Source organism: Oncorhynchus mykiss, chromosome 25 (assembly GCF_057628025.1).
Source record: "Oncorhynchus mykiss isolate SJ-2025 chromosome 25, ASM5762802v1, whole genome shotgun sequence".
NCBI classification, from domain to species: Eukaryota; Metazoa; Chordata; class Actinopteri; order Salmoniformes; family Salmonidae; genus Oncorhynchus; species Oncorhynchus mykiss.
This window is the reverse complement of record NC_143046.1, coordinates 58,697,125-58,723,327: the sequence shown is the minus strand read 5'-3', so window position 1 is coordinate 58,723,327 and position 26,203 is coordinate 58,697,125. Positions and strand designations below refer to the sequence as shown.

At 41.3% G+C, this 26,203-nt stretch overlaps 1 protein-coding gene across 1 annotated transcript; it reads left to right on the top strand.

Moving 5' to 3' along the window:
• Window positions 1–16,465: 16,465 nt before the first annotated feature.
• Window positions 16,466–21,735, top strand: LOC149972075 (uncharacterized). Its single transcript, XM_090220635.1, has 2 exons — window positions 16,466–16,710; window positions 18,482–21,735. The coding sequence occupies exons 1-2, from the start codon at window positions 16,578–16,580 to the stop codon at window positions 18,946–18,948; spliced, it is 600 nt and encodes a 199-aa protein (XP_090076761.1). The 5' UTR covers window positions 16,466–16,577; the 3' UTR covers window positions 18,949–21,735.
• The last annotated feature ends 4,468 nt before the right edge of the window (window positions 21,736–26,203 follow it).

Below are 26,203 nucleotides of genomic sequence, written 5' to 3'. Positions count from 1 at the left end.
TGTTATTTTAAATGGACAAAAAAAATAGCTTTTCTTTCAAAAACAAGGACATTTCTAAGTGACCCCAAACTTTGGAAAGCTAGTGTAGATTACTGTATTACATAATGGTACAGTAGTAATTATTGTGCCTTGAGGGCAGTATTGATGTGCATCTTTAAAATATACAGTTGAAGTCGGAAGTTTACGTACACTTAGGTTGGAGTCATTAAAACTCATTCTTCAACCACTCTACAAATTTCTTGTTAACAAACTATAGTTTTGGCAAGTTCGTTAGGACATCTACTTTGTGCATGACACAAGTAATTTTTCCAACAATTGTTTACAGACAGATTATTTCACTTATGATTCACAGTATCACAATTCCAGTGGGTCAGAAGTTTACATACACTAGGTTGACTGTGCCTTTAAACAGCTTGGAAAATTCCTGAAAATTATGTCATGGCTTTAGAAGCTTCTTATAGGCTAATTGACATCATTTGAGTCAATTGGAGGTGTACCTGTGGATTTATTTCAAGGCCTACCTTCAAAATCAGTGCCTCTTTGCTTGACATCATGGGAAAAACAATAAAAATCAGCCAAGACTTCAGAAAATAAATTGTAGACCTCCACAAGTCTGGTTCATCCTTGGAAGCAATTTCCAAACGCCTGAAGGTACCACGCTCATCTGTACAAACAATAGTACGCATGTATAAACACCATGGGACCACGCAGTTGTCATACCGCTCAGTAAGGAGACGCGTTCTCTCTCAGAGATGAATGTACTGTGGTGCAAAAAGTGCAAATCAATCCCAGAACAACAGCAAAGGACCTTGTGAAGATGCTGGAGGAAACAGCTACAAAAGTATCTATATCCACAGTAAAACGAGTCCTATACCAACATAACATGAAAAGGCTGCTCAGCAAGGAAGAAACTACTGCTCCCAAACCGCCATAAAAAAAAGCCAGACTACGGTTTGCAGCTGCACATGGGGACAAAGATCGTACTTTTTGGAGAAATGTCCTCTGGTCTGATGAAACAAAAATAGAACTGTTTAACCATAATGACCATCATTATGTTTGGAGGAAAAAGGGTGAGGCTTGCAAGCCAAAGAACACCATCCCAACCGTGAAGCACGGGGGTGGCAGCATCATGTTGTGGGGGTGCTTTGCTGCAGGAGGGACTGGTGCACTTCACAAAATAGATGGCATCATGAGGTAGGAAAAGTATGTGAATATATTGAAGCAACATCAAGACATCAGTTAAAGCTTGGTCGCAAATGGGTCTTCCAAATGGACAATGACCCTAAGCATACTTCCAAAGTTGTGGCAAAATGGCTTAAAAAGGTATTGGGAGTGGCCATCACAAAGCCCTGACATCAATCCTATAGAAAATGTGTGGGCAGAACTGAAAAAGCATATGCGAGCAAGGAGGCCTTCAGACCTGAATCAATTACACCAGTTCTGTCAGAAGGAATGGGTCAAAATTCACCCAACTTATTGTGGAAGGCTACCCAAAACATTTGACCAAAGTTAAACAATTTTAAAGGCAATGCGACCAAATACTAATTGAGTGTATGTAAACTTCTGACCCACTGGGAATGTGATGAAAGAAATAAAAGCTGAAATAAGTCATTCATTCTCTCTACTATTATTCTGACATTTCACATTCTTAAAATAAAGTGGTGATCCTAACTGACCTAAGACGGGGCGGCAGGGTATCCTAGTGGTTAGAGAGTTGGACTAGTAACCGGAAGGTTGCAAGTTCAAATCCTCGAGCTGACAAGGTACAAATCTGTCGTTCTGCCCCTGAACAGGCAGTTAACCCACTGTTCCTATGCTGTCATTGAAAATAAGATTTTGTTCTTTAACAGATTTGCCTAGTTAAATAAAAGGTCAAAAATAAAATAAAATGACAGGGAATTTTTACTTGGATTAAAATGTCAGGAATTGTGAAAAACTGAGTTTAAATGTAATTGGCCAAGGTGTATATAAACTTCCGACTTCAACTGTTGCATATCTTGATTTCAATGTGTTTTATACATTATATTGTCATGGGAAACGTATTGACTGTATTTCAAAGGTTCTCATAAAACTAATGTCCAAGTCGCTGGCAGAGTTTCTAATATCCTTATTCACCCAATCACAAAGATAATTGTCCGTTAAGACCTCTGGATGTTGCATTGCTTTTATTCATACTTGAATTCTGACACTTGAATCACCATTCATTTCATTATGTTTTGTCTCCCTGTGCTCAATCACATTCCAGATAGTACCTTTTCAAATGCTAAAACACTATTGAAGTCACACGTAGATCTATTTATCTAAGAGTTTGAATGATACAGTTTCAACAAAAATGCAAGCTATGTTCGAGAGCTAAATATGCCTACATGTAATTAAGCCTATAATTAGTCTCAACGGTGCATGTCGAGATACACACTCCAATTCTCAAAGTTAGATTGAAACGAAAATTGTTGTCTAGTTGTCCGAAACAGTTAAAAATGTGTTTCATAGGAATCATGATGAGATGATAGGTTAATGAATAATCATTATATTGCAAAATAACTTGGTTGGATGAAATGGAGATTGATAAAAAGGTATTGACAACATGTAAAAAGCAAACAGAGAGCAATACAAGTGTGCCATTTGAAATTAGTGACTGTTAATAAAAAAGACATCTAACAAAATCTTCTGGGTTTTGTCTAAGCATAACATATGTTGGTTCTTGTTACATTGTTGCTACATTCACAGACAGCAACAAAAACTCCCTGGCAAACTGTCAGCTGCCATGACAACATGTGGTCAGCAGCTCATAAATGTTAGCAGCATCAGAGGTGTTGGTTCTTCCTGAATTGTGTCAACTACAACATTGGGTAAGTGGACAGACAACAAAATGTGCAGGTAAGTCAGTATTTTGGGCTTTTTATGGTTTGGAATGTTTGAAGCATTTGAGGTTTGAATCATGTATCCTATACCAATCATTTAAGTGGGCTGGTTAGCAGTCTGAAGATACAGTAGCCCTATCATCCCTGTTATTGTATTTTATGTACTTCTCAGCAACATGAACACAGCAATGTGAGGCTTTGAATTGCACACAATTTATTTATGTTATCCCCTCAGCAGTCTCCACTGCTCTGGACCTATGGAACCAAGTACCAAGCCGAAGAGCACAGGGAACAAATCATTCAAATGTATCCCGTTAATCCTTCACCCAGGATGCTGCTGAGAGCAGAGGCTCCTGAGAACTCCCTCTATGCTCCCTGCATTACACATTCCCAACCTACTCCATTGACTGCCAAAGGCACCTTTACCCTCCCTAGTCACCAAGGGGGGGGGGGGGGGGGGGGGGGCTCTTGGATAGGACCAATGTTTACAACTGTCTCAAGGAAGCCTCTACAGGAGGCAGGGAGGCAGTGGTGTGTATTCATGGATGCCAAGGGAAGCCAGGCTTCCCAATTTTTTTAACCAAATATAAATACATAAAATGTTTGATCTTTTGTCTCTTTTTTTCATACTTTTTATTTCAATTCGCAAGAGGCTGAATGTATCTCACAGGAGAAGGCATCCGAGCGAGCGAAACAGCGCCCCTCTGTCTCTATACGTGTAGGCCATCTGATACTGGCTGGTCCAAAGGAGTATGACATTTTTGCCACCAGACATTAAATGCAAGGGAAGCCAGTGAGCATTTTGTTCTCCCTTGACACATTTTTTAAATTTGTATTGCCGATTAGCTTTGAGCTAAATTGAGTGAGCTCAACTGTGAATGGTCCTGGCGAAAGGGGGAAAAACAATGTAAAGGGAAGCCAGCTTGAATTTGGCATCTCTCCTATCAAATCGCTTTGAGAGCATACATCATTATTAGAAACAACTTGAATTGTTGCATCTCGTTGTGTTGTCCTCCGGTGGCTAGCTAGCTACATGTAGCTATGCATGCACACACAAACAGAAATCAGAACCTTGGACAACCACACCATATTTAGCTTATGTTGATTGGATTAAATTGTTTTTGGTATATTACAGTTGTTCCTGTATTAGACTAAGCAGAGGTGATTAGATGATGTTGAAATGGTGCTGGAATAGTGGAGGCAGCTCATGTTTTCTTTGCGACTTGCAGTAACTCTGTGGTTCTAAATCAAAAGTTGTTTAGTGGTCCAAAAATGTCAGAAACATGAACTTGCTTAAACCATGCTGTAGGTCATGTACAGTGCCTTCCAAAAGTAATCCTCCCTATGGCGTTTTTCCTATTTTGTTGCATTACAACCTGTAATTTAAATTGATTTTTATTTGGATTTCATGTCATGGACATTCACAAAATAGTCCAAATTGATGAAGTGAAAAAAAGTGAAAAAATTCTAAAAAACTGAAAAGTGGTGCGTGCATACAGTATGTATTCACCCCCTTTGCTATGACACCCCTAAACAACCAATTACCTTCAGAAGTCACACAATTTGTTAAATAAATCCACCTGTATGCAATCTAAGTGTCACATGATCTCAGTATATATATATATACACACATACATACATACATACATACATACATACACACACACACACACACACACACCTGTTCTGAAAGGCCCCAGAGTCTGCAACACCACTAAGCAAGGCACACCACCAAGCAAGCGGCACCATGAAGACCAAGGAGCTCTACAAACAGGTCAGGGACAAAGTTGTGGAAAAGTACAGATCAGAGTTGGGTTATTAAAAAATATCTGAAACTTTGAACATCCCTTGGAGCACCATTAAATCCATTATTAAAAAATGGAAAAATGTGGCACCACAACAAACCTGCCAAGAGAGGGCCGCCCACCAAAACGAGCAGACCAGGCAAGGAGGGCATTAATCAGAGAGGCAAAAAAAGAGACCAAAGATAACCCTGAAGGAACTGCAAAGATCCAGAGCGGAGATGGGAGTATCTGCCCATAGGACCACTTTAAGCTACACACTACACAGAACTGGACTTTATGGAAGAGTGGCCAGAAAAAAAAACATTGCTTAAAGAATAAAATAAGCAAACACGTTTGGTGTTTGCCAAAGATATGTGGGAGACTCCCCAAAAATATGGAAGAACATACTCTGGCCATCAAGGAAAACGCTATGTCTGGCGCAAACCCAACACCTCTCATCACCCCGAGAACAACATCCCACAGTGAAGCATGGTGGTGGCAGCATCATGCTGTGGGGATGTTTTTCATTGGCAGGGACTGGGAAACTGGTTAGAATTTAAGGAATGATGATAGCGCTAAATACAGGGAAATTCTTGAGGGAAACCTGTTTCAGTCTTCCAGAGATTTGAGACTGGGACGGAGGTTCACCTTCCAGCAGGACAATGACCTTAAGCATACTGCTAAAGCAACACGAGTGGTTTAAGGGGAAACATTTAAATGACTTGGAATGGCCAAGTCAAAGCCCAGACCTCAATCCAATTCAGAATCTGTGGTGTGACTTAAAGATTGCTGTACACCAGCGAAACCCATCCACCTTGAAGGAGCTGGAGCAGCATTGCCTTGAAGAATGGGCAAAAATCCCAGCGGCTAGATGTGTCAAGCTTATAGAGACATACCCCAAGAAACTTGCAGCTGTAATTCCTGTAAAAGGTGGCTCTAACAATGTAATGACTTTGGTGGGGTGAATAGTTATGCATGCTCAAATTGTTTTTTTGTCTTATTTCTTGTTTGTTTCACAATTTAAAAAAAATGCATCTTCATGTTGTGTAAATCAAATGATACAAACCCTCAAAAAATCCAAGGCAACAAAATATAGTTGATGTCAGAAGTTTACATAGCCAAATACACTTACTCAGTTTCACAATTTCTGACATTTAATCCTAGTAAAAAATGTCCTGTCTTAGGTCAGTTAGGATCACCACTTTATTTTAAGAATATGAAATGTCAGAATAATAGTAGAGTGATTTATTTCAGCTTTAATTTCTTTCATCACATTTCCAGAGGGTCAAAAGTTTATACACTCAATTAGTATTTGGTAGCATTGTCTCTAAATTGTTTAACTTGGGTCAAACATTTCGGGTAGCCTTCCACAAGTTTCCCACAATAAGTTGGGGGAATTTTGGCCCATTCCTCCTGACAGAGCTGGTGTAACTGAGTCAGGTTTGTAGGCCTCCTTGCTCACACTCTTTCAGTTCTGCCCACAATTTCTTTATAGGATTGAGGTCAGGGCTTTGGGATGGCCACTCCAATACCTAGACTTGTTGTCCTTAAGCCATTTTGCCACAACTTTGGAAGTATGCTTGGGGTCATTATCCATTTGGAAGACCCATTTGCGACCAAGCTTTAACTTCCTGACTGATGTCTTGAAATGTTGCTTCAAATTATCCACAGAATTGTCCTACCTCATGATGCCATCTATTTTGTGAAGTGCACCAGTCCCTCCTGCAGCAAAGCACCCCACAACATGATGCTGCCACCCCTGTGCTTCACGGTTGGGATGGTGTTCTTCGGCTTGCAAGCCTCCCCCTTTTTCCTCCAAACATAACGATGGTCATTATGGCCAAACAGTTCTATTTTTGTTTCATCGGAGGACATTTCTCCAAAAAGTACGATCTTTGTCCCCATGTGCAGTTGCAAACTGATTTTGGAGCAGTGTCTTCTTCCTTGCTGAGCGGCCTTTCAGGTTATGTCGATATAGGACTCATTTTACTGTGGATATAGATACTTTTGTACATGTTTCCTCCAACATCTTCTCAAGGTCCTTTGCTGTTGCTCTGGGATTGATTTGCACTTTTCGCACCAAAATACATTAATCTCTAGGAGACAGAACGCATCTCCTTCCTGAGCGGTATGACGGCTGCGTGGTCCCATGGTGTTTATACTTGTGTGCTATTGTTTGTACAGATGAAAGTGGTACCTTCAGGCATTTGGAAATTGCTTCCAAGGATGAACCAGACTTGTGGAGGTCTACACATTTTTTCTGGAGTCTTGGCTGATTTCTTTGGATTTTCCCATGATGTCAAGCAAAGAGGCACTGAGTTTGAAGGTAGGCCTTGAAGTACATCCACACGTACTCCTCCAATTGACTCAAATTATGTCAATTAGCCTATCAGAAGCTTCTAAAGCCATGACAATTTTCTGGAAATTTCCAAGCTGTTTAAAGGCACAGTCAACGTTGTATACAGTATGTAAACTTCTGACCCACTGGAATTGTGATACAATGAATTATAAGTGAAATAATCTGTCTGGAAACAATTGTTGGAAAAATGACTTGTGTCATGCACAAAGTAGATGTCTTAACAGACTTGCCAAAACTATAGTTTGTTAACAAGAAATTTGTGGAGTGGTTGAAAAACTAGTTTTAATGACTCCAATCTAAGTGTATTAACCTTTATTTAATTTGGCAAGTCAGTTAACAAATTCTTATTTACAATTACGGCCTAACCCGGTGAAACCTGGACAACACTGGGCCAAATGTGCACCGCCCTACGGGGCTCCCAATCATGGACGGATGTGATGCATCCTGGATTCGAACCAGGGACTGCAGTGACACCTCTGAGACTGACATGCAGTGCCTTAGACCGCTGTGCCACTCAGTTCTGATGAGCCTGTGGGTTTGAATCAGACTGCCAACACGGTAGCAGTCAAGCACATTGAAACCCCTCAACCTCCTTGTCTTCAGGATAGCCTCAACTCCCGTGCAGGAGGCCATGCCTTGCACACAGAGAACAACTTTGAACAGGAGCTATTTTCTGGTACATCCTTTCTCTCACTACATATTCTTTTGAAACAAATTATTTTTAACATTGGTTATTGATCTAAGCTCAGCAAAAAAAGAAACAGGACCCTGTCTTTCAAAGATAATTAATAAAAATCCAAATAACTTCACAGATCTTCATTGTAAAGGGTTGAAACTGTTTCCCATGCTTGTTCAATGAACCATAAACAATTAATGAACATGCACCTGTGGAGCGGTCATTAAGACACTAACAGCTTACAGACAGTAGTTAATTAATGTCACAGTTATTAAAACTTAGGACACTAAAGAGGTCTTTCTACTGACTCTGAAAAACACCAGAAGAAGGGTCCCTGCTCATCTGCGTGAACGTGCCTTAGGCATGCTGCAAGGAGGCATGAGGACTGCAGATGTGGCCAGGGCAATAAATTGCAATGTCCGTACTGTGAGACGCTTAAGACAGCACTACAGGGAGACAGGACGGACAGCTGATCGCCCTCGCAGTGGCAGACCATGTGTAACAACACCTGCACAGGATCGGTAGATCCGAACATCAGACTTGCGGGACAGGTACAGGATGGCAACAACAATAACAACCTGCATCAGTGCTCAGATTGTCCACAATAGGCTGAGAGTGGCTGGACTGAGGGCTTGTAGGCCTGTTATAAAGGCAGGTCCTCACCAGACATCACCGGGAACAATGTCGCCTATGGGCACAAACCCACTGTCGCTGGACCAGACAGGACTTTCAAAAAGTGCTCTTCACTGACGAGTCGTAGTTTTGTCTCACCAGAGGTGATGGTTGGATTCACGTTTATCGTCAAAGGAATGAGCGTTACACCGAGGCCTGTACTCTGGAGCGGGATGGATTTGGAGGTGGCGGGTCCATCATGGTCTGGGGCGGTGTGTCACAGCATCATCGGACTGAGCTTGTTGTCATTGCAGGCAATCTCAACGCTGTGCGTTACAGGGAAGACATCCTCCTCCCTCATGTGGTACCCTTCCTGCAGGCTCATCCTGACATGACCCTCCAGCGCATGATTTCCTGCAAGACAGGAATGTCAGTGTTCTGCCATGACCAGCGAAAGAGCCCGGATCTCAATCCCATTGAGCACGTCTGGGACCTGTTGGATCGGAGGGTGGAGGCTAGGGCCATTCCCCCCAGAAATGTCCGGGAACTTGCAGATGCCTTGGTGGAAGAGTGGAGTAACATCTCACAGCAAGAACTGGCAAATCTGGTGCAGTCCATGAGGAGGAAATGCACTGCAGTTCTTAATGCAGCTGGTGGCCACAGAAGATATTGACTATTTTGACCCAGCCTTTGTTCATGGACACATTATTCAATTTCTCTTTGTCTGTGGAACTTGTTCAGTTTATGTCTCAGTTGTTGAATTATTATTATTATTTTTTTTTTTGAATTTTTACCCCTTTTTCTCCCCAATTTCGTGGTATCCAATTGTTGTAGTAGCTACTATCTTGTCTCATTGCTACAATTCCCGTACGGGCTCGGGAGAGACGAAGGCTGAATATCATGCGTCCTCCGATACACAACCCAACCAGCCGCACCTTAGCTTCTTAACACAGCGCGTATCCAACCCAGCCGCACCAATGTGTCGGAGGCTACACCGTGCACCTGGCAACCTTGGCTGGCGCGCACTGCGCCCGGCCCGCCACAGGAGTCGCTGGTGCGCGATGAGGCAAGGAGATCCCTACCGACCAATCCCTCCCTAACCCGGACGACGCTAGGCCAATTGTGCGTCGCCCCACGGACCTCCCGGTCGCGGCCGGTTACGACAGAGCCTGGGCGCGAACCCAGGGACTCTGATGGCACAGCTGGCGCTGCAGTACAGCGCCCTTAACCACTGCGCCACCCGGGAGGCCTCAGTTGTTGAATCTTGTTATGTTCATACAAATATTTACACATAAGTTTGCTGAAAATAACTGCAGTTGACAGTGAGAGGATGTTTCTTTTTTTGCTGAGTTGACATCATATTGCCTTGACATGTTGCAGGAATAGCCAACCATGTACATCGGCGTGATCCACGGAACCAGGATCGCATCATCATGGACAACAATTCAGAGTACCAGAAGAACCTTCAAGAGTTTTTCCCTCGTGGACCAGATAAGTGGACGAAAGCTTCAGCAGCAACCATGCACAGTAATACACAATGTAAGGACACAAGCAAAGCTCAAGACTTGAACCCCAAAAAATACAACCTCTATGTCAATGGCAAGGTTTTACTCATTCACATTCCTTTGGGTAGAAATGCGAAGGGTGGAGAAAGGTGCTCAGCGGTGGATGGATCTGCCTACCACAGCTGACTATACCCCACGTGTGAGTCTGAAACATGCCTGGGCAGGACAGAGGTGCCCAGGCTGCAGCCCCTCTACAACCATAGGCCTGAGCTTTCCTCTTTACAATACACAGTGACAAACTCACCCCAGGTCAGTATGGGCATGTGTGGGACACCCAGGAAGTTCCTCAGGAGCTCCAGCCACTTCTTCTAGCTTTAGACGATCCAGTGAAGAGAGTTCAGAAGGCAGCAGCAGTGTGCCAGTACGTCGTCGGGACGGCAGACTCCAGGGCCTGTGGCATCCTCCGTAATGCACTACATCATGGTCAAATCAAATTTTATTTGTCACATGCTTTCGTAAACAACAGTTGTAGACTAACATTGAAATGCATACTTAAGGGCCCTTCCCAACAATGCAGAGAAAATTTGAAATATTATAGAAAACAATAAAGAGGAATAAATACAATGAGTAACGATAACCTGGCTATATACACAGGGTTCCAGTACAGAGTCGATGTGGAGGGGTACGAGGTAATTGTGGTAGATATGTACATATAAGTGACTAGGCAACAGGATAGATGATAGATGATAGATATCAGTAGCAGCAGCGTATGTTATGAGTCAAAAGAGTTGTTTAAAAGGGGGTCAATGCAGATAGTTCAGGTAGTTATTTGGTTAACGATTTAGCAGTCTTATGACTTGGGGGTAGAAGATTTTCAGGGTCAAGTTGGTTCCAGACTTGGTGCATCGGTACCGCTTGCCGTGCGGTAGCAGAGAGAACAGTTATGATTTGGGTGGCTGGAGTCTTTGACCATTTTTAGGGCCTTGCTCTGAAACCGCCTGGTATAGAGGTCCTGGATGGCAGGGAGCTCGGCCCCAGTGATGTACTGAACCGTACACACTACCCTCTGTAGCACCTTCTGGTCTGATGCCAAGCAGTTGCCATACCAAGAGGTGACGCAGCCAGTCAAGATGCTCTTAATGTAGAACTTTTTGAGGATCTGAGGGCCTATCGTGCACAACAGTACTTCCTGGGTGAACAGAAGTACAGGAGGTAGAGCTCTGCTACCTGTCCCGAGCCTGATCGTCTCCGACGTCAAACATCGGGTTAGGGCTGAGTAGGGTCTGTTTTTTCATCAACGAGTAGGGTGTCACGCCCTGACCTTAGAGCTTTTTATGTCTCTATTTTGGTTTGGTCAGGGTGTGATTTGGGTGTGAAAGGGTGTGAAAGAAAGCATGACCACTTACCACGCTGCGCTTTGGTCCGATGAGTCCTCATCTTCCGACGACGAATATCGTTACATAGGGCATGGTTCAGGTATCACTAAATTGATCACTAACGTTTTGAAGCTGAGACATTTGCTAGTGATCTGATGCACATTTTAAAACCTAAACATCTAAAAACATTTAACAAGACTAAGCCAATGAAAGAGGACATAACATTGAACATTTAAAAACACTTAGCTCTCCTAACTGACAGGACCCAACCTGCCTGAACTCTTGGCTCTGCGTACATAGATTTATCAGAGTCCCGGGCAGAGTCTTGCAAGAGTCTTGCAAGGCACAGGTGAGAGGAATTAGTTAATTATTCTTCTTCTATGATATTATGGTGGTCCGCAAACAACTTTAAAGGTATATTCCGCCACTCAGTGGATGGGGTGAAAACTGATCAACATTAACGCAATTGGGAGAAGGGAAAGGTGCTAAAATATTCTTCTAATTTTAAAAAGTAAACAAAAAAACAAAATTAAAAACTGTACTCATTCAGTTGAATTGAAATGTCTATTCAGATCCGTACACAGGCTCAGGAACCTCTTCATTCAGAAATAATTTTGGCTGTAAAGTCCTGGAGATCCAGAAATCTTTTTGCCGCCTTCACAATGATGTCTAGCTTCTTAGATGTTTTATCAGTTTGACTAGCAGTTTATCACTTGCGTTATAAACACAACAAAGTCCACCTTCTTCACAGTTAGTGTGTCGATCCTTCTCCTGAACGGCATTCACTGTAGGCTGTGGAACATGCAATACCATCTTATCTCGACTCACTCCATAGCTATTTTCACTGCTTACACATAGGAGACCTGCTGAATGGTTGAGGATCCAAGGCCTCAGATCAGCTTGGCAAATGACTGACAGATAGCCAGACCACCCTCTCTCCCACGGGAGAGGAGAGGGGTGGCTGGGACGGTTTTATGACACCTCACGCCAATCGCAAATTGTATGCAACAGATGACTCCTTTTGGTCTCTAGTATCAAGATTGGAATGTCTTTGTTACAGAGACATTTTGCCGCTCAAAAACTCTAACGTCCCAAAGAGGGAACTTTGGAACAATATTTCTAAAATAGAAATATTAAGAATGGTCAGTGGGAATCTAAAGAATAATCATGTCATATTGCTCTTCATTTTAGGATGTTATTAAAAACTGCATCACGGAAATACTGTAACTTGAAGAGCTTTCACACTGTGCATTTAAGGTTTACATCCTTTATGTTGTGTAGGAAATATGAAGAACTATTAAACTATTTCCGTTAAGATAGGAATGTGATTTTAGTTTTCTAACGAGATAGTTTTCATGTCCGCTGCACATTAACTAAGCCACGCCCCAAATGAGGTCAGAAGAGCGTGTCAGTGCTTAAAAGGACTCGCTAAGAATTAAAATACCAGAACAGCAGACGTGAAGCGTGAGCTAAACGTTAAAAATGGTTGAAACTCTCAGACCAGAAAGCGTGGAGTTGTGGCTACACGTTGAAATGGTTGGAAACGTAGAACTTTGAATCTCAACACGAGGTGAAGAAGATAAAGACTAGACTTTAGTCTAGACTAGACGTCTGCAGCTGTGCATGTAAAAGTGGTCCTAGAACTTTGACTATCTACCCGAGGAAGAGAAGAGGCAAGAACCTCACCTCAGACATTCACTGGTGAATCATTGAAGCCACAGACAAATAAGAAGAAGGACATTGTGACCTCTGGTGGACAATCAGAGCCTTACACCCACGGGAGAGCCCACTGAAACAACATTCCGACAGGGCTTGGTTCTGGCTGAGATAGATGACGAATGAAGGCATTCACCACGTAAATACATTTGTTAGTTTCTTACCCAAGCGGGCGGTGGTTCATGTGCAAGGTATATGATTAATGAGAGAATAGTTATAGAATGTATCCACGATAAATGTCCCTTTCTCTATCTCTCTTTTCCCCCACCCCCTCTCCATCTGTGTAGCAAGCCGTCATATCTTGTCAGTCCACTAGGGACATTTGTCTCATGTCAGTGTGTATGTGTATTCTGTGTTATTATTTAGTTGGTAAATAAATAATTAACTCAATTTGTATAGTACTCAATAATCAGAAAAGGCTGGGGTTCTTGCACTTTCAAGAGGTCTGCAATGTTCAGAATGAGACTGATATGAGGTAATGATTAATAAGTGACTGTTATCGATATATAACTGATTATATATATATATATATATATATATATATATATATATATATATATATATATATATATATATATATACACACACACATCTTCTTGAGTTTAATTCAGGAGATGGTAACTCATTAAACAACTTCTTCTGTGGTGCCCCAAATTCCAAATAAGTTCATTGTTACATGATTCATTTAATCGGGTAACAATTAAACATAATGGACTGAATAAATAACAGTCATCAGATTGATGAAAGTCACGACAAAGGGCACTCCGGTAATGTGATGCCCATCATAATTACAGCAATGCGCTTCATTTGACTATTCAACTATGACATTTATTTCTTTGACAAACACTTACCTGGTGTCCAAACTTTTTACAATTGCAACACTTCAGCGGCTTCTGTACATACAGTCTCACTGCATATCTCACATACCCAAGTTTTCAATGAGTAGGGAGAAACATTTCATCAAACGACAGTGAAACTGATAGACAGAAAGAAGGAGAAACGCCTATCATTCTGGTCAAGCGATGTGCGTCTACCACCCCTGGCATGTTATCCCTAAACAACACGGCCTCTATGTCCAATGAGATGCCAGAGATGACACCTTTAACTGGTGCACTACTCTGAAATCATAGCTTTCCACATCACATCATTCCACTTTTCCCAATTCATCCTTCACCATCTTCGAGACCGAGAACAGGCCCCTCAAAAAAACACCCTTGCTCACGAATCGCACTCCAACTATAAACTGCTGTTAATTTCCAACTTTAGCCCTTTTTACTCCACTGTTCTTCACCATCGTCCACTCAGTCTCACCAGCTTCACTTCTGTGAGTTGCTCTGGCTAAGAGAGTCTACTAAAATGTACTAGGGGATTTTGTAGTTGTGAAGGGGTTGACTTACTCTCAGGTATTGATGGAGCTGGCACCTCCACTGCAGAACCTGTTTGGAGAATTGTGTAACCTTCATCCATAGCTTCAGTAATATGTTTGGGCCTGCAGCAGATAAAACAAATTGGCCTGTGGCACAGACAGCTAGATCAATCTGCAATACTTATATGAGAGAAAAAAAATTGATTCATTTTTATTTATTTATTTTTTTATTATGAATTTTTCAGGGGGTGCTGCAGCACCCCTACTTCCCGCAGCTATGCCTGGCCTGGGAGCTGAATAACACATTGTTCTAAATTAAGGGACAGAATAATAGCAGTGACGAACCTGGGTGTGTATCCTCTGTGAATTTGGATATAATAATGTTTTCTATCAGCCTTAACTATTCATATTGCCAAATATACCCGTCAGGACTCTTATTTTGAAGGATTAAAAACATACAGTGACCAGGATGTTCACTACAGACACAGTAGTGAAGAAGGCACAATACCGACACTTCAACCGCAGGATGCTGAAGAAATTCGGCATGTCCCAGAGGGCCCTCACAGTGTTCTACAGGAGCACCATCGAGAACATACTGTCGGACTGCATCACAGCCTACGTCAACTCCACAGTCTAAAAATTAGGGGTTCAACTGGAGTTCTTCTAAGATCCTCAAAGATCCTCGAAGAACCTTAGGGTTCTTGGCAATGAAAAACAGTCCGAATGGGTTCTTCAAAGAACTTCTTAGGAGGTGGGGTTCATCGAGGAACCCCCATTGTTGCTTGAGTTCTTCGGGGAACTTCGCAATTGCAACTGAAAATGCTGGTGCAAAGTTTGAATGCAACAACAGTTAAAAGGTAGGTTGGGTTGATGTTTGGCTCTGAATATGTATCGAAATCATTTATATAATAATATAAAATACTAACGAATAACGAAAAGGTTCCTGGAGTATCCTTTAGGGGTTCTTCAAATTGAAACTGTGGGGGAACCCCTAAAAGTTATTCGAAGGACCTTTTGTGGGAAACTCCATAAATTCTTCAAAGAACCCCTTATAATGTTTCCTCGAAAACCCTTTTGGGGTTAATTTTTTAAAAACTCCCTGTCCACCCTCCCACCATTTTTTTTTTTTGGGGGGGGGGGGGGGTTTAACTGCCTTGCAGAACGACAGATTTGTCCCTTGTCGGCTCGGGATTCAATCCAACAACCTTTCAATTGGTTAGCGCGTTTTCCCAAGGCTCTAACCACTAAGGGACTTGCCGCACCATGGAAGTCAGTAGATAGGTTTTCTTCCAATCGCGAAAGATTTTCATGCGACTATTCTAAAATCTGCATAAATAAAATATATGCATTTTCCCACTAGAGATTTGTTTTCATAAAATTGATTTGTTGCGGATTAAAGTCTGTGCGTGATGACGTAGTGCACATGAAAATGTATTTTGCGGTTATATTCCCATGTTGGTTTCCATCGCATTTTCAACTATACTGATGGTTTTGTCACTAAAAATGTTGTGTTATATAGTGATTGTGCCCACTCTGGTATTGGCACATGCGCCATAGACAACATTTTGCAGTTAGGTTTACAGTGCGTGTATAGCCAATACATGATTAGCATAGACAAAAGAGAGAGATTATTTTAATTTGTCATATGGCAGTCAAGCATTGATCATCATGTCACCAGAATAAGACCCTCAATATTTATTGGAAAGGCACATCAAGCTCATCATCACCTTGCACTTTCACTATCCTGCGAAGTTCATTATAATTTATTTCATCTGTAGCCTAATACACTGCGTGCTTTCCCGAGTCATAGTGGGAGGTCCATGTGTTTATGGATAATTCCATCGCCTGACTCCAAGTTTATGGAAATGTGGTTTCAGAGAGTGTCGAATTTAGACAACAAAAAAGGTCATTGCTAATTTGCTATGTGAGGCTTATTTGATCAATAGAAGTTCGTAATTGTTAGGTTGTTAATTAAGAATGCACTGGTATGAGTGGACGCACGTTCGCCATCTAAATAAATCGAGTTGTGCCTGTTATTCACACGCGTATCTGTCCTCTCATTGGCTAGAATGTTCCCATCTGATTGGGCCTCTTCCATACTTGACGAAATGTATTTCCAGTTTTAGAGAGGTCACTCGACTATCTTGTCAATATAATATAACATCTTTGGGTCTGGCTACCTATTGGCTATAATGTTCCCATCTGATTGGGCCTCTTCCATACTTGACGAAATGTATTTCCAGTTTTAGAGAGGTCACTCGACTATCTTGTCAATATAATAGAACATCTTTGGGTCTGGCTACCTAGGTAACTAGTCTTGGGATGGCTGCAGAAAGGCTCATATCAGCGGTTTCTGACTACCCAGAATTATACAACTCAACTTTGACTTCATATAGAGACCCGGTAAAAAAATTAGACGCATGGAAGTCTGTGGGTAAACAATTGGGACTGAAAGGTATGATCTGATTCGCTAACAACGTTAGCATACATTTTGGCTAACTAACGTTAGATAGTTAGCGCTAGCACGAGTTTAACTTGTCAATGCTCTAGTTAGTTATTAAGTATGACATATCGGACTATTGAATAGATTGCAAACAACATTCAGACCGGCCTCGCCATCGAGGGTAACCTCCAGGTATAGCTAGCTACTGTTTTGCCTGGTTAGTTTCAGTTGTTTGTAAAACATTTTCGCAACTGTTCCTCTATTTTTCTGTTAATTAAATTTGTTTAGTTGGTTATATTGTATTAAATAGTATGCTGCGTGCCTATGTCAATATACCGTGGAGAGTAGCTAGTTAACATGCATTCTGGCAGTGTGTCACGATTTGTTTACTTGTTAGCTAGCTAGCTCATTAGCTCACCATCAATGAATGGAGCAAAAATACATTACATTTATACATGTAAATATCTCATGATTTATATCATTCGATAGGCTATGGTTATCAGCTGTGCAACGTTTGAATTCTGAGTCAGTTTTTTGGATGCCACAGGGAGCTGGCCCATGTTGACTCCAATGATTCCCACAGTTGTGTCAAGTTGGCTGGATGTCATTTGGGTGGTGGACCATTCTTGATACACACAGGAAACTAAGCGTGAAAAACCCAGCAGTGTTGCAGTTCTTGTTACAAACCGGTGCACCTACCACCATACCCCGCTCAAAGGCACTTCAATGTTTTGTCTTGCCCATCCACCCTCTGAATGGCACACATACACAATCCATGTCTCAAGGCTTAAAAAATAACATTTAACCTGTCTCCTCCCCTTAATCTACACTGATTGACATGGATTTAACAAGTGACAGCAATAAGGGACCATAGCATTCACCTGGTCAGTATGTCATGAATAGAGCAGGTGTCTTTAATGTTTTGTACACAGTGTGTGCTGCTGCTACTCTGTTTACTACCTATCCTGATTGCCTAGTCACTTTACCCCTACCTAAATGTACATATTACCTCAACTACCTTGTACCCCTCCACATTAACTCCTTGTATATTGCCTCTTTATTTTATTGTTACTACTTCAAAAAAAATAAAATGTTTACTTTTTAACTGCATTGTTGGGAAAGGGCTCTTAAACGTAAGCATTTCACTGTGAAGTCTACATCTGTTGTATTCAGCGCTTGTGATAAGTTGATTTGAATTTAACTCTAATGTTGGCAATATAATGTCAACATTTGAGTGAAATTCTTGGCTATGGTAGTGCACACCTTTTAATCCACTGACTGCGTAACTGTACACTTCAGAGAATGGGGACCTTAACGCATCCATGGCTCAGATTTTTTGGGGGGGAGAGTGGTTAAACCTATACTAGCCCTTGATCATGACTATTCCATTACACATAAATCATTGGACAAAGGCGTCTTCTGTAGGGGAATCTGAACATTAACACACGTCGCTTGCGGTACAGTATTGGAAGCGTAAGGGAGAAAGCAGAATGCCGCCTAGAATTTGAGCGTTATACCTACACCATCACTCAGCTTTAGCCTATACCAAACTAGGCCGAAGTGGCGTGTTTCCATTGAGGCAAACAATAGACTCAGTCTTGTGTTTCAACTAACCAAATATGTAGACTAGGGGGTTAACAAAATTGGAAGACTAAATGTGTGTGAACACAGCTCATCAAAATGACCATGTCATAAACCATTTATTATACTGTTATAGCCATAAAGAAAAGTACAAAAGAGATTACTGTCAGATGGTAACTTGCATGTCCTTTTTTTGTTCCAGAGGAAGATGCCCGAAAGAAATGGAGAAATCTGAGGGATGTGTTTACGAGGAAAGTGAAAGCAGATCGGATTCGTGGTGGCAAAGGGAAGGCCCTCAAAAAATGGCGATACAGTGAATTAATGGCATTTCTGATCCCATACATACAGCGAGGTCGAGGCACTGGCGGCAACAATAGCACAGAGGAGTTTGATGATGGAAAAGATGACACAACTAGCAACTCTGATGTCCTGATTGATCTTGATGGAAGTGTGGTTGATACCAAGATGTCACCACCATTGGACAACAACTTGCATGAGATGTCATGGAAAGATTCCTGGCAAACAGCTGGACAGGGAGACAATGAGGATGAGATGTTTTTCATGAGCCTTCTCCCTCACCTCAAGCGGTTACCTTACAAGAAAAAGTGTGCAATTAAGCTGAAATTCCACCAACTTCTCCATGATGCTGAATTTGAGGACGCAGATTAGTGAATCTATATTTTGTATCAAGGATTTGGGACTTTCTTAGGACAGAACATTTTGATGGAAAAGCACACAAATCTTACAAATTCTGAGTATGAGCCCACCAATGATGTTTCAGTGTGGGAGTGATGGACGGGAGAGGGCTGTAGTTTAATGACAACCGAACTGAATTAGAAACATTGTTTTTTTTTTGTAGCCTAATATTTGTGGAGAGGGCTGCTGTAAACATATATACCCTGTTTACATTATATATATATATATACAGTGCCTTGCGAACGTATTCACCCCCCTTGACATTTTTCCTATTTTGTTGCCTTACAACCTGGAATTAAAATAGATTTTTCGGGGGTTTGTGTCGTTTGATTTACACAACATGCCTACCACTTTGAAGATGCAAAATATATATTTTTGTGAAACAAACAAGAAATAAGACAAAAAAACAGGACTTGAGCGTGCATAACTATTCACCCACCCAAAGTCGATACTTTGGAGGGACACCTTTTGCAGGAATTACAGCTGCAAGTCTCTTGGGGTATGTCTCTATAACCTTGGCACATCTAGCCGCTGGGATGTTTGCCCATTCTTCAAGGCAAAACTGCTCCAACTCCTTCAAGTTGGATGGGTTCTGCTGTGTACAGCAATCTAAGTCATACCACAGATTCTCAATTGGATGGAGGTCTGGGCTTTGACTAGGCCATTCCAAGACATTTAAATGTTTCCCCTTAAACCACTCGAGTGTTGCTTCAGCAGTATGCTTAGGGTCATTGTCCTGCTGGAAGGTGAACCTCCATCCCAGTCTCAAATCTCTGGAAGACTGAAACAGGTTTCCCTGTATTTAGTGCTATCATCATTCCTTCAATTCTAACCAGTTTCCCAGTCCCTGCCGATGAAAAACATCCCCACAGAATGATGCTGCCACCACCATGCTTCACTGTGGGGATGTTGTTCTTGGGGTGATGAGAGGTGTTGGGTTTGCGCCAGACATAGCATTTCCTTGATGGCCAAAAGCTCAATTTTAACACTTCTGTGTTTTATTTTTTAGAATTTTTTGAAACAAGTAATTTTTTAAATTTCACTTTACCAATTTGGCTTATTTTCTGTATGTCCATTACATGAAATCCAAATAAAAATCAATTTAAATTACAGGTTGCAATGCAACAAAATAGGAAAAATGCCAAAGGGGATGAATACTCTTGCAAGGCACTGTACATACATACATACATACACACTCACTCCCGGTCAAAAGTTTTAGAACACCTACTATATATAAAACACACACAACCGTTCAAAAGTTTGGGGTCACTTAGAAATGTCCTTATTTTTGAAAGAAAAGCAACATTTTTGTCCATAAAAATAACATCAAATTGATCAGAAATATAGTGTAGACATTGTTAATGTTACAAATGGCTATTGTAGCTGGAAACTGATGATTTTTAATGGAATATCTATGTAAGCGTACAGAGGCCAATTATCTTCAACCATCACTCTTGTGTTCCAATGGCACGTTGTGTTAGCTAATCCAAGTATATCACTTTAACAGGCTAATTGATCATTAGAAAACTATTTTGCAATTATGTTAGCACAGCTGAAAACTGTTGTTCTGATTACAGAAGCAATGAAACTGGTCTTCTTTAGACTAATTGGGTATCTGGAGCATCAGCATTTGTGGGTTTGATTACAGGCTCAAAATGGCCAGAAAAAAAATACCTTTCTTCTGAAACTTGTCAGTCTATTCTTGTTCTGAGAAATGAAGGCAATTCCATGTGAGAAATTGCCAAGAAACTGAAGATCTCGTACAACGCTGTGTAAAGCATGGAGGAGGAGGTGTTTTGGTGTGGGGGTGCTTTGCTGCTGACATCGTGATTTATTTAGAATTCAAGGCACACTTAACCAGCATGGCTACCACAGCATTCTGCAGCGATACGCCATCCCATCTGGTTTGGGCTTCGAGGGGCTATCATTTGTTTTTCAACAGGACAATGACCCAACACACCTCCAGGCTGTGTAAGGGCTATTTTAACAAGAAGGTGAGTGATGGAGTGCTGCATCAGATGACCAGGCCTCTACAATCCCCCGGCCTCAACCAAATTGAGATGGTTTGGGATGAGTTGGACCACAGAGTGAAGGAAAAGCAACCCGGGTGAAGCTGGTTGAGAGAATGCCAAGAGTGTGCAAAGCTGTCATCAAGGTTAAAGGGTGGTTATTTTGAAGAATCTCAAGTATAACATACTTTTACACTTAAAGTACGTTTACACTTTTTTTTGGTTACTACATGATTCCATATGTGTGATTTCATAGTTTTGATGTCTTCACTATTATTCTACAATGTAGAAAATAGTACAAATAAAGAAAAACCCTTGAATGAGTAGGTGTTCTAAAACTTTTGACTGTGTGCGTGTGTGTATATATATATATATAATTCAGAAGATTTAAATGTTTATAACTTTGAATTTTATTTGTAAAAAAAAAAGATGACTTGCATATTAATATGTAATTTTTTAAACCATAACCGTCTATAGTTGGGGCACCTTATGTTCTTTCCTCTGGTCACGTTCATCTTTGATAGTCCTACAGGTATGCCTTTTGTTCACTCCTGTAATACTCTACAGTCTGATTTGCAACTGAATTATTTTTTGTTGTTGAGTAAATGTTCTCCAAGCTAGTGTAATGGCACAATGGTTTGTCTTGTTGTCAATTGATCTGTTTTTGTTTTTCAACTTTGAAGTTGTATATTTAATTTATGTTTTTTTAGACCTTTTGTTTTAGCTTAATAAAAGTTGTGGTTAAATGCTGCCCCATGCTTTACTCAAGAGTTTCGTAGATCTGAAATTCTGCTGCATTCATTTCACTATGGCATTGATGCTGTAATTTTAAGCAAGTTCATTTCATTTGCTATATTCAAGATTGACATTGCATTCAGATCACACTTTACAATTACACATTTGTAGGGCCCAAGCACTGGTATCACCGACAACGATGAGATGGTCTATAGGGAGGAGGTCAGAGAACTGGCATTGTGGTACCAGAACAACAACCTCTCCCTCAATTTGAGCAAGACAAAGGAGCTGATTGTGGACTACAATAAAAGGCAGGCTGACCAGGCCCCCATTAACATCGACGGGAGCTGAAGTAGAGCGGGTAGAGAGTTTCAAGTTCCTTGGTGACACATCACCAACGATCTATCATGGTCCAAACATACCAAGACAGTTGTGAAAAGGGCAAGACAAAACCTTTTCCCCCTCAGGAGACTGAAAAGATTTGGCATGGGTCTCCAGATCCTCAAAAGGTTCTACAGCTGCACCATCGAGAGCATCCTGACCAGTTGCATCACCGCCTGGTATGGCAATTGCTCGGCATCTGACCATAAGGCGCTACAGTGGGTAGTGCGAACGGCCCAGTACACTGGGCCCAAGCTTCCTGCCATCCAGGACCTATACAATAAGCGGTGTCAGAGGAAAGCCCATAAAATTGTCAGAGATTCCAGTCACCCAAGCCATAGACTGTTTTCTCTGCTACCGCACGGCAAGTGGTACCGGAGCACCAAGTCCAAGACCAAAAGGCTCCTCAACAGCTTCTACACTCAAGCCATAAGACTGCTGAACAATTATTACAATCGCCACCGGACAATTTACATTGACCCCCCCTCCCCCCTTCCTTTTTGTACACTGCTGCTACGCGCTGTTTATTATCTATGCATAGTCACTTCACCCCCACCTACATGTTCAAATTACCTCAACTAACCTGTACCCCTGCACACTGACTCGGTACCGGTGCCCCCTGTATATAGCATTGTTATTGATTTTCTTATTGTGTTCATTTTTATTATTACTTTTTAAATTAGTCTACCTGGTAAATATTTTCTGCACTAAGGGTTGTCTTCAGACTGGGCCATCGTGTCCTCCACATCATCATACATCTAAAACCACTCAGGTCAGCTTTGACTTAACACTCCTATGCACAAGTTGATTCAATCTGTAACGCTGAACAGCTGTGCTACAGCACGATAGTAATGAAAGGCAATGTTCCTGCGTTAGCGGAGACTGCATTTACGGTAAACGCTTCATATGTCAGCTCAATCGTAAATTACCTTTTAAAGCTAGAATCCTTCATGGTGAAACTGCTGCGTCCGCCTAGCGATATTACAACAACACCATTTTTTCCCTCTCAGACCTCATTGGACGCACAATAGAAGAGCGCAATATGTACTGCATTTTTGTTTTACCATGATGCTCCTCAGCTCGATAACAATAACGGTGGTTGGGGTGGCCAGTGGCTCTGTTTCAGCGATACGGATTGAGAAGCTGTTGCGAAGACTTCTTTGAAAGTGCTCTTCATCTGACATTGGTTAAAATTAAATGTGCAGCTGCAAATGACATTTTCTGCACCTCTCCTCAGCTCGCCCTTTCAAGGAAAGAGATAAGGAGACCTCACACTTGTTACAATAGAGTAATCAAAGTTCACAAAATGCATGTATCAACCACACAATCCATTCACGAACGCAATCAGTGGGGCCATTGATTATTAGTAGTTGCAGCATCCCTTTTAAAGCCAATTTACGTTTGATCAGAAAATGTGGTCGGAGGCTCTGTACGGAGGGTGTGACGCACAGGGTTGGGTAGGATACTTTCTAAATGTAATCCGTTTGTTACTAGTTACCTGTCCCAAATTGTAATCAGTAATGTAACTTTTGGATTACCCAAGCTCTAATGTAATCTGTTTACATTCAGTTACTTTTAGATTACTTTCCCCTTAAGGGGCATTAGAAGAAGACAAAAATGTATGTTACCAATTGAACGACATCTATTGGAGGATAAATCAATGTTAAAGTTTACATAGCTGGTCATATGGATGTAAAATTTTGCTTTATGGGTTGGTTATGTAGGCTTCTTCTAAATTAAATTATATCTTTACATTAATATGCATAATTTAGAAATCCAAAAATGGATGTAGCAACTACAGATTGACTTAAAAGGGCAATCAAAAGTGTGAGTATGAGCATGTGTCCATTAGGCCTCTGGATTCTTTTTTTATCAGCATGAATTAGATTGAGCAATAAAGCCCCACTTTTATTCCATAGGCTGGGATCCTCACTATGCAGCTGTTGCAAGAGCATATTTTTCACTGGCTGTCCACTGGTTTTAAAAACAATGATTGGTAGGCAGCTTAAACTTCTTGATTTTCAACCATTTTTGGGTTCAAATAAACATTTAGATTTGTGAACAGCCATCCACAACAACCACAATCCGTAAGGTGCAAATAGCTAAATGAGAGTGCAGCCGTGTGATTCACATCAATGTACTATGTAGATACCAATAATAAGTGACATCCGTATCGTCGTAGACTACACTGCTGTCATCCTTACCTCCAAGCGTTTATTCAAGTTGGATAATCTTTGGATGCCGACAGCAGTCGCACCATTGGAAGCCATAGCTTGGACTGTAGCCTATAAAAGCCTATTCCTGCTCTTTTCCCCCGACCCATCAAACACATTTGACATGTCATCATAGTGGTCTCTGAAAACAACCTCTCACTCAACGTCAGAAAAACGAAGGAGATGATCGTGGACTTTAGGAAACAGCAGAGGGTGCACCCTCTTATCTACATTGACGGGACCGTAGTGGAGAAGGTGGAAAGCTTGAAGTTCCTTGGCGAACACATCACTGGCAAACTATGATGAAGATGAGCAAAACGAAACGTGCTGAATTTAACTGTTGAGAGCGAGGACAGAATGAAGCAACAAAGAGGAGGTATGTACGTCGCACAAGATTAGGGGAAATACTATGAAAGGTAGGCCTACTAATTAGACAAATGTAAAATAGGCCCGATAATTTTTTTTTGTACCAGCCGTCCCCAGTAAAATGGTCCAGCACTTAAATATAAACAATGGGCATGGCTGGCGGCCATGGTCCTGTTTCTTTATGACTTTTGCGCTTTTTCTGTTTATCTACACTGAACAAAAAATATAAATGCAACATGTAAAGTGTTGGTCCCATGTTTAATGAGCTGAAATAAAATATCCCAGAAATGTTTCACATAGGCACAAAAAGCTAATCTCCTAAAATGTGTTTACATCCCTGTTAGTGTGCGTTTCTCCTGATGATACACCTGACAGGTGACATTATTTTTTTATCTCTACTTTGCACATTCTTCCACTGCAAATCTACCATTCCAGTGTTTTACTTGCTATATTGTATCTACTTTGCCACCATGGCCTTTTTTTGTCTTTACCTCCCTTATCTCACCTCATTTGCTCACATCGTATATAGACTTGTTTATACTGTATTATTGACTGTATGTTTGTTTTACTCCATGTGTAACTCTGTGTTGTTGTATGTGTCGAACTGCTTTGCTTCATCTTGGCCAGGTCGCAATTGTAAATGAGAACTTGTTCTGAACTTGCCTACCTGGTTAAATAAAGGTGAAATAACTAAATAAATAAAAAGGTGTGGCATATCAAGAATCTGATTAAACAGCATGATCTTTACACAGGTGTGTGCACCTTGTGCTGGGGACAGTAAAAGGCCACACTAAAATGTGCAGTTCTGTCACACAACACAATGCCACAGACATCTCAAGTTGAGGGAGCTTGCAATTGGCATGCTGACTGCAGGAATGTCCACCAGGGCTGTTGACAGATAATTGAATGTTAATTTCTCGAGCCGAAGCCGCCTCCAAAGTCGTTTTTAGAGACTTTGGTAGTATGTCCAACCGGCCTCACATCCGCAGACCACATGTATAGCGTTGTGTGGGTGAGCGGTTTGCTGATGTTAACATTGTGAACAGAGTGCCTCAAGTCCCATAGGACGGCGCACAATTGGACAAGTATCGTCCAGGTTTGGCCATCATTCTTAACTGACTTGCCTAGTTAAATAAAGGTTAAATACATTTTTTAAATAAATCCCAGTCATGTGAAATCCATAGATTAGGGCCTAATTTATTTAAATTGACTGATTTCCTCATCTGAACTGTAACACAGTAAAATCTTTCATTTCTATTTTTGTTCAGTATAGTATGATGCATTGATGAGCAAGGCCAATGATGCCTTTATTCAATAACAATAGTTTGCATATTGAGCTAAATGTAGGGTTCTATTCAATCCACATCACAGAAGTTCAGTTTTACAGCGTGATTGAAATTTAAAGGCAATGTTACCTCTTTAGCGGAGACTGCATTCACGGTAAACACTGCAAATGTATTTCTGAAGTGGAAACGTCTAGGAGCAACAATTTCTCCAGACACTAAGTGGTAGGCCACACAGCTC